This window comes from Bos taurus, chromosome 26 (genome assembly GCF_002263795.3).
Source record: "Bos taurus isolate L1 Dominette 01449 registration number 42190680 breed Hereford chromosome 26, ARS-UCD2.0, whole genome shotgun sequence".
NCBI lineage: Eukaryota > Metazoa > Chordata > Mammalia > Artiodactyla > Bovidae > Bos > Bos taurus.
Genome location: NC_037353.1, coordinates 5,539,355 through 5,551,365, shown reverse-complemented (window position 1 = coordinate 5,551,365; position 12,011 = coordinate 5,539,355). Strand labels below are relative to the sequence as shown.

Here is a 12,011-nt window from a genome sequence, read left to right as displayed (position 1 = left end):
TCACAATATGGAGTGATAATAATTCTAGAAAATAGAAATTTAGCTTTGAAAAGGTAAACAGTTTATCTGTGTTCACTTATTGGCTTAAAACCTAGAACAAAGAAGCAACAAACATATAAGAAAATAAATAGCAAAACATACTTATAAGTTTTTTTTAAATAAACAGAAATACCCTAGTCTTGAAAGAGTGTAAATCAGTTCTGCCTGTAACATAAATATTTTTCCAGTAACCTTGATGTAACATAGCACCATAAAACCCTTACCTCTGATGTATAACCTCTCCTGCAAGGCAGAAATGAAGAAATCAGTATTAAACACCCTGGATTTACAGATAAAATAGAATTATAGATGAAGGTAATTTAAGAAAATCATAGAAAAATTGAGAAGGTGATTTTTTCTCAAAAATTGTCTCAGGAGAAATATATTTTATGGCAGTATCAAAACAGGAAGATCAAGATTTTATGCCTACATTATTAAACACCATTATCACTCCAGACTCTCATGCCATCTGAAAACTAAACAATACACAATCTGTATTGACTCTGTTATGATCAGTTAGATTAAAAATATTCTACATCATGTCTGTCCTAGACCAGTCTTGATATGTGTGATACTCATTTGGGGAAAAGATATGCTTGATACATGAAAAACATATTGGCACAGGACAAAAAATATTACCTCCATGGCTAGAACATATTCTTCCAAATGTTTGTAAGGTTTTTTGTTTTGTCAAATTATTCTAAAAATAATAAATGCAAAATAATGACTAGTCTTTACATGCCAATTATGTTACTAGACATGACATGAAAAAGATTTTAGAAATATAATAGCCAAGCATTCAATATTACATAGAGATTTATGTAGTTAAATGGACTATAAGTTGTTGAAACATTTGACTGTACTTGAGAGGGAAAAAAGTATGGAATGTTTTCAATGTCATTAATTATGAAGATTTTTATTTATTATTCATTAAACACTTGACCTAAAGTATTACACTAATGCTGTTGACCATGCTATATGAAATTAATAAACAACTGCAATGAAAATTTACTATGAACACTCTCTAAAGTCCAGCAAAAGAATCTGTAGAAAATTTATTTAAAATATTCCAAGGACTTTATAAGATAAATCTGCTTATTTGAATACATCTTAAGTGATTATAAGGCATTGTTGGTTTAATAATGGTTATCTAGTTGGTAATAATGGTAATCTAATGCTTATACACATATATTGCTGTCAGCAATTTATTGCAATAGTTCTGTCTTATCTGTGGTTATCTATCTGTGGTTTCAGTTACCCGTGGTCAACCATGGTCCAAAAACATTAAATGGAAAATTCTAAAAAGAAATTTGGTATGTTTTAGACTGCATTCTGAGTAGCATTATGAAGTCTCACTCCATTCTTCTGTATCCCTCCCAGAACATGAGTGGTCTCTTGGTCCAGTATTTGAGATTTCAGGCATCCATTGGAGGTCTTGCAGGATGCTTATGTTGTATGGTTAAATAGGGGGATGATAACCTTAAAGCATTTAAAAGTTGAGACATTTTCAACTTTTACTCAATTTGTATGTTTTAGAGATATATAAAGTTGAGAGCTCCTACTTAGGTTTTAATAATGACTCGAGTCATAGCCAATAAAACCTATATTTCATTTTCTAGGATATTTAAATTGCCTCTTTTCATTGGCATTACATTCCATAAATGTAGGAAATAAAATATCAGTAGATGAACTATACTATTTCCATTAACCTTTTTCTTGCCTTTTATTTGGCTATTTGTATTGTTTTGTCTTATCTCAAAGGCAAAACATAACTCAGAAAAAGTAAACAACAGAATCAATATGTATAGTTATCTGGTATTTTCAATGAACATGACTTCTTATTAATCCTTATAAAACCATTCATATGACACTCATGCATCTTTTCATGTAGTTTATATCTAATATGTATTAATTTTTCATTTTATACTCTTTGTATGTATTATTGTTTATTTTTAACAATAAGGAAAGTGTATGTTAACAAGTTATAACTTTTAATAAGGTACCTAATAATTTCTTCTGCACTAACTGAATCATAATAAATGCAGAAGAAAAAACGATATTCTTTTTTGGAGGTTTGCTGTCAGGTTGCGTGAGCTTAGGGGTTGTGGTGAGGAATAATATTTTGAGTGTATACCAGAATATTTTTAGATCTCAAGTAGAAGATGCTTTAATTGACTTTATGATGAAGGAAACTTCTACATATAATGTGTCAATGAAAGACTAGATTAAACATAAAACACGGGAATGGATGTTTCATTTGCAAAGTATGAAATATTAATAACAATTTAAAATTATAAAAAGGTTATGAAAAAGGACAAAGTAACAATTTAATAAGGCTATATACCTACATAAAATTGTTATTTGGACTTCTTATATTCTTTGGTAATCATTTGGAGATTTAATTATCAAATAATTCTAAGGCATTATCAAGAAATTTCTTTTCCATTTCCAATGGCTGATACAAAATAGCATGAAGACACACACTCACATTAAAGGTTTATGCAGTTGTCAAGAATACCTTGTCAGAGTCCGCCAAATAGCACAAGTTCTCATGCATATGACCAGCTGCCAACAAAAACTCCAACTGAAGTTTTTCAGTGAAAGAGAGAAAAAAATCATGTTCAAGAACCCCAGGAAAAAAATTGCTGTTGATTTGGATGAAAAGAATCTGAAGCAGAGGATCTAATGAAAATAGATAACTTTATAGTCTTTTATTTGATATCATTAACTGGGGTGCTAGATCGAATTCTTGAAGAAATTTCACATGATATGAGTTAAACAAAACCTATGAAATGATGCATTCATTGTAGGGCTCTAGATCTAAATTAATATACTTAAAATGGCAATTATCAAGAGGACTTTGCCTATATTTTGGAGTTGTGTTTTCTCTGTGCAGACATATCACCTAAAATATTAAAACCGGAGCATATAATAAACAATTATGCTTGTATTCAAAGTGAGGATTTCCAGTAAGTAAAATTTATTCCGTGTGTGAGATGGAAAAAACAAAGTAATTACTTGATGGTTGAAGATAGCTTTCATTAGGATAGCAAGATGGTACTTAGCTTAGTTGGTGACTTTAAGAATTTAACAAGTTGAGCTCTAAGATATAAGAACAACTATTGAAATTTTTTAGAGTATAAATTATTTTCTTTGCCTAAAATAAAGAGGAAAGACATATATAAAACTGGTGACAGTTCACCAGATATATTTCTTCTTGATTTCTATTTAAATTTTTTATATTTCATTCATGTTTACAGGCTAAATTTGGATGATTCATCCATAGCAATTAAAAGTAACTAGGAGGGGAATATATGTATATCTATAGCTGATTTACACTGTTGTACAGCAGAAACTAACACAACACTAAAACAACTATACCCTAATAAAAACTAATTTTAAAAAAAGTACCTAGGAATAAAACCAATTATGCACTTTAAAAAATTTTAGTAGACAATCATGTTTTATATTATTGATAGACAATGAAAAATATAATTTTTAATGATTAAATAGTAACTAAATTCATACTAGATAAACTCTGTAGGTATTTAGCTAACTTTCTTTTAATGAAACTGATTAGAATTTATTAAACCGGAGATAAAGATTATTTTTGAAGGAGACTCAGATAAAATTATAATTAAGGAATGATATAATAATGTGAACAAGCAAAGCTAAAGAGCAATTTATAAACATTAGTGGGAACAATGAAATGTCTTACAAAAGTCAACAATTTAAGATTTATTTCCATTATAAAGAAAGGAAGAGAAAACACAATGGGAAATAAATAGAATAAGACAGCAATTGAAAAAAGTAAAAGATTTATCAAATGTATAAGCATACTAGTAAGATAAAAGCAAGCCAGAGTAAAGGATGTTCTTATAAGAAAACAGATGTCTACATCTATACCTGAGATTTATTTTGGAATATCATAATGTCTGTCATCTCCTACATTTTTAGATACATAACATTTTACTTTGGTATATTTCTTCTTACCAAATACATAGGCTTCAAGGAAATAGCAGAACATATGATATCATTTTTTAGCTTATTTGTAACAGTCTGCTGTCTTCCTGGAACACTCATATAAACTATGATCAAAAGTAAATGTAAAACTTAACATGATAAACAAGCCATTGGTTTAAATTGGATATCTAACTTTCATGCCCATATATACCAACTGAAAAATAGATTGAAATTACTTACTTTTTAAATAAATGTAGACAAATAATGCTACTTCGTAGTTAAGAAAGTTAAGGGAACTCTATAATATGAGTTAGTAATGATGAGATTAATAATCTTTTAAATTAAAAATGAGGAAAAACCAGCATTGCATTGAATTTAGGGTAAAAGAATAGTATCTTCTTTAATGTCCAAATTTGCCTCCACTAGAAGGTTATGGTCAAGAAAAGAGTTGTCCATTTAAAACTAAAAAAGAAACATTACAGTGAAGTAGTAGAATGACTGTGAGACTGTTTTTCAATTCCTTCAACAATATTGTGCAAATTCTCCTGGTTTTATTCAGATGTCATTTCCGTATTTGTTGTCTCTGAAGGACAACTCATTTGAAGTTTGGAGAGTTGTGCTGGTGGATTATTTTTTTCTATTTGGCTGTACATGTTAGCCACTGACTTTTCCAGTTCTGCTAAGTTTTTTACATGTTTGAGAATGCCTTTTGGTTCCCTTTGAGGATTTGCATTACACAGTGTTGTTGATGTTGACAACTGTATCATAGAGGATTTCACTTCCTTGGCTGGTGTCACATTGACAGTACGTTCAATAGCTGGTGTAAACGCACACGTGGTGGATGGAACTGACATTGAAGGAGGCAGTAACGAAGGACGAGGAGGAGATGCTGGAGGAAGAGGGGGAAGTGAAGGTAGAAAAGGTGGAGGAGAAGTAGAGGAAGGAGGAGAGGGAACAGAAAGTAGAAGATGTGGAGGAAGAGGAGGTGGATTAGAAGGAGGAAGACTGGACACAGCCAAAGGAGTAAGGATATGAGGCGTAAGAGGAGGAGAAGGAAGAGGAGGAGGAGGGGGAGGACAAGAAGGAGGAGGGGGAGGAGAGGTTTTTGGTGGACAGGGAAGATTTTCAAAAATGTCTGTTTTGGTTTCAAACGTCATCAAACAAGTAGGTGTCTCTCTGCTAAGGAACTCAGAATTTAAAATGCAAGGCATTGAAGGAGAAAGTTCCAAGGAACAGTCAGCAGGAGAAACAACCACATTAGGTTCTGATTTGAGTCCCACAGTCCTCGAAACAGTTGGCAAAGTGGAGAGAGAGCAGTGAGACCAAGGAGAGGAAAGCGAAGAGTCTGAAGGTAGAGACTGCAACTGCTCCGTTCCTTTTATAGTCGGTGATTCACTTTCCCCTGTTTCCTCTTTTTCTGTTACATCTGCATCTTCGACTGTAAGCAAGGGACTACGGTTACCTCTTTCGTTTGGATTGGTTCCAGTGCTTTCATTTTCAGCTTTTTGCCTGTTGCTTTGCCACTGCTTTAGAGCTATGGTTTCTGATCTATCAGGAAGTTCCCACATTGGTCTCCTAGGTAAGCAGGTTGGGCGATTCCACATCCTCTGAATCTTTTCCCTTGGGCCCCTCAGAAACTCATTCTTGGCTTGTGTTTTGGGTAAAAATGACTTAACAAAATCTGTTCTTAGTAAAAAGTCTGAATTTGTTGATCTTTGATCTGTGTATTCCTTGTAAATGGTACTGTGGGCATTTAAGGCATCCTCACCAGACATCAGTGTGAAATCTCTTGCAGACCTGGGCCAGCTGTTCTTAAGAGATCCATCTACGTGAGTCTGCTTGTGAGCCTCAACAGTGCGGGAAGAAAAGCGCTGATGTTTCCTGTCTTCTGAGACTGATTTATTTTCCCTGCTTTGTTGGAAATGGTAGAGAAGGAAAAGACTTGAAAGAAAAGAAGATAATGAAATGTAAGGAAACAGGTAGTGAAATAGCTTTCATGAGAAAGATGTTTTTATGGTTCTCATTACTACTTCAAAATATAAAAGGCCAAATAACACTAATCTACTGAAGCAAGCCGTTACTTTGATGTTTCTGTTCTCAAAAAGTCAGGCCAGGAAAAGCTAGAGAGCTGGGAGTAGCATGAAGAAGTTTCATTAAAAAAAAATGTGTCAATCCACACACTGATTTTCTTTCTCTCTTTCTTTTTTTAGTTAGTTTGATACAGTGAAGTTTCCATGACCACACATAACAGTTCTCTCAAGTATAAATCACAAGTTTCCAAGTTACAGAACAACATGTTGGGCAGTGGCTTTATATCCTTTGCCTTGGTTAAGACTGATCAGAATTGACTGTTTTAAGGAATGGAACCTTAGCTGTATCTGATTCAGTACCTGCTCATTGTCTCTTATCTTAGTAATTCTGTCCTGGAGTTAAAAGTACTCTCCTATATGAGATAAAGCTTGCAAGAGAATACAGAAAGATGTTCTGCTCTCCAGATTAAGAGAATTAGTCTCCAGACAGATGGGACGGTTTCTCTCACAGAGTTCTAAATCACAATTGAAAAATTGTATTTAAGAATCTTGACAGAGATTATTTTCTTCCATTTTAATTTTATGCTTAATGATTCAAAAAGCACTATAAATATTACAAATAAGAAGGGAGACTTTTGGATTTCTTTTGAACATGATACAGATCAAATTTTAGGCCACACTTTAATGAAAACATATACTATTATAGTGATAGTTTTGATATCACTGAAAGACTTGCTCAGACATGGTCACTGAATTACAGTGACTGTGAGTCATAAATAAAATGGAATAAGTCAAAGAGCACAAATAAGTGTCTCCAATGAGAGCACTGGGACCCTTCTCCCAGAAAGACAGGGAGACTTGGGGTTTTAAATAGTCTTTCATTCGACTTTGCTTCTCAAGCTCAGAGTAACCAATTCATTTTTATCATCATTTAATATTTACGCACATAGTATAGATGAAATCAAAGTAATTTTTAATTAAAATGTAAAAGCTACATTGAAAAATCAGGATGAAAGGTGAGACAATATAATGATATATAATTATTGTGTCATTTGGCAAAAATGCAAACTGCAAGAGAGAATTCTCACAGGTGGTCAGGATCTCCTGAATAATTCAGAAAGTGGAGACAACTTGGATTAAACAAACAGCAACTGCTTTTCAAAATCACAAAAAGTAGTCTTTAAAAATCTGGTTGACATATAGCAGTTGTTTCTGTGTAAATACATTCTTGGATTTATTTTTCTTGGAAAGAACTATCTATTCAATGATACCACCTCATTTTTGATGGAAAGATATCCATAAATATTTTTAATAAAAACAAAGAGAATTTTTAAACTTTTCTTCATAAGCAGACATACTATCACTGGGAATACATTTAAACTCATGCAATTTCAAGATATAAAGAAGGAATGTAGTATAGAAAATATAACTTTCTTTTTAAAAGTAAATGTACAGTAAAAGATGAAGATTACTGTATATAGAGCAAAACAGCACTTAGTCTATTCTATTGCATCTTTATTTTTTCTAATGCCCTTGTATTAGAATGATATTATTTACTTACTTATGCCTATGTATCCACAGGTGAGAAAGAGAAAACATGTGATAGAAAAAAAAAGTTTTAACTATAGTTAAATTGAGATGGTTATGAAAATATTAACAAGAATATGCTTTATACTTAATACTCATATCAAAAGAGAAGATGTATGTGTCATATTTTTATTTATTAATATGACTAATTTTAATAATGCTTTAGATAAAATCATATGACATTGATTTGGTTGTCTTATGACATAAAATTACATCTAGCTATCTATTGGGTTGGTTGAAAAGTTCATTTGGTTTTTTCCATAACATCCTATGGAAAAATCCAAATGGATTTTTTGCCCAGCCCAATTTCTCCTATACACAGTTAAATTCACCTCTATTAAACATGCTACTGCTGCTGCTAAGTCACTTCAGTCGTGTCTGACTCTGTGCGACCCCATAGATGGCAGCCCACCAGGGCTCCCCCGTCCCTGGGATTCTCCAGGCAAGAACACTGGAGTGAGTTGCCATTTCCTTCTCCAATGTTAAACATGGGTGATTCTATTAAACATGGGTAACTTCAATTCTAAAACGGAATTTTAAAAATGAGATTCTAAGAATTGCTTCTATGTCTGAAGTGAACAATTTGTCCACATTGATTTATAAAGAAGACATAAGTCTCATTTAGAAGGAATATGACTTCTACAGAGTTAATATTCAGTCTACACTAAGTTGTTAATTATTTGTGAAACTTTTTTTTTCCAAGGTACCCTTTGTCTTTTTAAAAAATAGTTGATTATAATTCATTTGAAGATAGCTTATTTTATAGTAGTTTATGACTAGAATTTTTGCAAAAAGTTTTTGAATAGATAATTTAAACATTTGTCAAAGACCATTAAACATGTAAAACGTAAAAACTTCAACAAACAGAAATAGGAATTGCAAAATCCTCTACTATCTATTACAATTTTTCAAATAAAAATAGTCCCTAAGCGTTGCTCTTTGAAAATTATCACCACCTCACTGACTGATTCCCGGTGATGTTATAGTATTCCTGTTTTGTTAAATAGAAATTAGTATATAACCCTTGCTAATTTCAAATAAAGCACATTCAACTTTACACATAAATCTTTTGTTAGTTTTGAACGTGTTTAGAATCAAATCTTATTGGCTCAATTCCAACATTCACCAATAATTGAAAAAGAAACCATCGTTCCAACTTATACAAAAGGAAAAAAAAATATTTAAAACATTAATCCTATATCATTACTCCAGAAGTAGCATGTGAGGCATTAAGTTCTGTTAAATTCAACTTTAGCATTCAGTTTTAGTATTTTAAAAACTATTTTCAATATAACCTATATAATAGTTAATAATATTGATACCTAGGTTTTCATACAATTTTCCCATTAAAAGATAAATTTCATAATTTTTGAGGCTTGCTTTATTCCTACTAGTAAATGCTACAAATGTAACACAGTAGAATTTGTTTTAGTCCCTCAATTCCACCAAATTTCAGTTAATAATAGTTTTCCTGGATTTAATTTAGTCATATTCAAAATTTTATAATATCCTTGGTTGTTTTGCATTTCATGTTGATATATCTTGAATTTTTTTTTTAAATATGGACAAGTTGCTGCTGCTGCTGCTAAGTCGCTTCAGTAGTATCCAACTCTGTGCGACCCTATGGACAGCAGCCCTTCAGGCTCCACTGTCCACAGGATTCTCCAGGCAAGAATATTGGAGTAGGTTGCCATTTCCTTCTCCCAATATAGTCAAGTTAAATATCTTCAAAAGGAATCAGGTTTGAGGTAGCATCATTAAAGACACTATAAAGCCATAAAATCTTTTAGGAATAATTTAAATAATTTAAATTATTAGGAATAATTTTTCAAAATGATGATTTAATATTGATTAGCAATTCCAAATAGTCCAGGAGAAATACTGTTATAACAGCATTCTCATTTGAGAGAAATATAATGAAAAGAATATTCCTAAGTTATTATATATGTGATATTAATTATTTTCATTCAGATTTTAATTCTATTTTATAACATCTTAAAATAGTATCTTAGAAAAGTCTATTATTTTAGACCATAGAGTGGACTTTTGATTACCAAACAGGAGTCGGCTTTTGGTACCAAACCAGGAATTACTATTTTATGACTGTGCTTTATTTTCCTCATTTTTTATGAGAAAAATATTTTCATAATTTTTAATTTGGGGGAAAATCCTTGATTCTGAAGATTTAGAAATTAAATATAATGCTCAAGCTACTCATCTGCAAATGTCTCCTCAAATTGAAAACTTCTTTCCTGTTACTCAGTTTTTATTATTATTATTATTAATGTTCTTTTGTTAGTTTTTTGGTTATTACTCTCCAATTGAACTTTCTTAGGTCTTCATCTTAACAGTTTTATGTTAAAAATGTAATAAACAAAATAGGCTGTAAGCAGTATTTCCACATCAAGTTGAAATTTAATACTCACCACACAGCATCCATCAAAACCCATTTATTTCTAGATGTCCCTGAAAGGTCTACTTACATCGTGCTGTCCCCGAGTTCTTCATAGAGATGAGCACCGGGAGGCGGCGGGGGTGGCGGGGGCATGGCCACTGGTGTCGGGGCTGGCGCTGCTGGTTTAGCCGCCGGCAGGGCAGACTGGATTCGAGCTGTCTTGATGCACTCAGCTTGGCGTCTTTGGTAAAGTAAGGAGGTTTTGTAAGACTCATTTTAGAAATCATATATTTATCAATCGGCTACCTTTCAATAATAAAGTCCAGTTATCAGAGGAACTCAAAATTTTTTACACAAATATTTGAACTTACTAAGTAATAAAATTATAAAAGCGTTCCTACAGAGTATCATTTACTTAAACCCCCTTCTCCTTAGTTCTTTAAAATGTTTAGTCCTTGAAAAATGGTAAATTCAGTAGAAACATTTGCAAATTAAGTTAAATGGTAATATTAAATGGAGAAGGAAAAATATTTATAACATGTGATTTATAATTGGTGGTTGTTTAATGGATGTCTTTCATAATAAGGCATGTAAAAGATACATATACATGCTGTTATTTCAATTGTGTCGAACTCTTTGCGACCCTCTGGACAATAGCCTGCCTGGTTCCTCTGTCCATGGGATTCTCCAGGCAAGAATACTGGAGTGAGTTGCCATGCTCTTCTCTAGGGGATTTTCCTGACCAGGGAATGAGCCCAGGTTTCTTATGTCTCCTTCATTGTCGGGTGGGTTCTTTACCACTAGCTCTACTTAGGAGCCCATAGAAGATATACAATCGGCTTTTATTATTGGTCTTCCATCTATTTAAAGAAAAGTTATTTTGTTTAAAAATTATTTTAAACCCATTTTAGATACTACAGGTACTGTGTAGAGGTGCATGTTTAGGAGAGATTTGGTTAGCTTTTATTTTCTTTGGATTCCAAGGAATGCCTGTGATTCTTGCATTAGAGCAAGGCTGCTCTTTTTGACTTTCCTGGATACTGATGTTAATTCTTGCCTCAAAACCGAAATCCCAAAGGGTGGCAGATATCAGGGCAAACTTTTTCCCATTTCTTCCTCTTGTATCCATTTGTCTAATACTAGTTTAATTCTATATACATAAACCGCAAGGGCTTCTCTTGTGGCTCAGACAGTAAAGAATCTGCCTAAATGTGGGAAACCTGGGTTCGACCCCTGGGTTGGGAAGATCCACTGGAGGAGAGCATGGCAACCAACTCCAGTATTCTTGCCTGGAGAACCCCCATGGACTGAGGAACTTGGCAGGCTATAGTCCACAGGGTCACAGAGAGTTGGACATGACTGAGCAACTAGGCACACACACACAGACACAAACCAAAGGACGTGCAACTAAAAACTAGTTCAGATATAAAATACAAATATGAAGTAGAGAAATAATACCTGGTTCTGGGCAGGCTGACTACTTTATTAGCATTATCTGTTTTTTTTCTTTTCATATCACATAAAATCATATGCAACATATTAGTAATTATACTTACACTTTAAACCTGTTTGGGAAAGCAAATGAATAGGAAAAAATGAATAAGAAAAAAAGAGAAAGCTACATGAGAAACACTGCATTCATAATATTTTAACATCTGAATTAATCTAAATTATGAATAATTTATGGGTTAAACTCATAATAACACAGACTTAATGACATTGTAGGATAATTAAGTCTTTCAATTCAGAAAGTGAAAATGGTAAGCACTTTATTATTACTGTCACCGTCCTACAAGCTGTTAAAACATTTATTGCAGGAAAACAAAGAAACTAGTTAGAATAGGAAACACTGGATTAAAACATGCATATGTGAGTTTTTCCTCTGATAGAGAAATGGAATATTAAAGATGCTCTGATCTTTATAACTGGCATTTTGGTTTACTATGCTTGAAGACTATTAAAGAAATGGAGTCAGGCAGCAAGCCCCAGTTATACTC

The 12,011-nt window shown here is 32.6% G+C and overlaps 1 protein-coding gene across 1 annotated transcript in view; it reads right to left on the bottom strand.

The window, feature by feature from the left end:
• Window positions 1-12,011, bottom strand: part of PCDH15 (protocadherin related 15) — a 1,060,244-nt gene that overhangs the window by 17,932 nt on the left and 1,030,301 nt on the right. Inside the window, exon 31 of the mRNA XM_059881970.1 lies at window positions 10,103-10,255. Within this exon, the coding sequence (XP_059737953.1) occupies window positions 10,103-10,255 (153 nt within the window). The remainder of the gene's footprint in view (window positions 1-10,102; window positions 10,256-12,011) is intronic.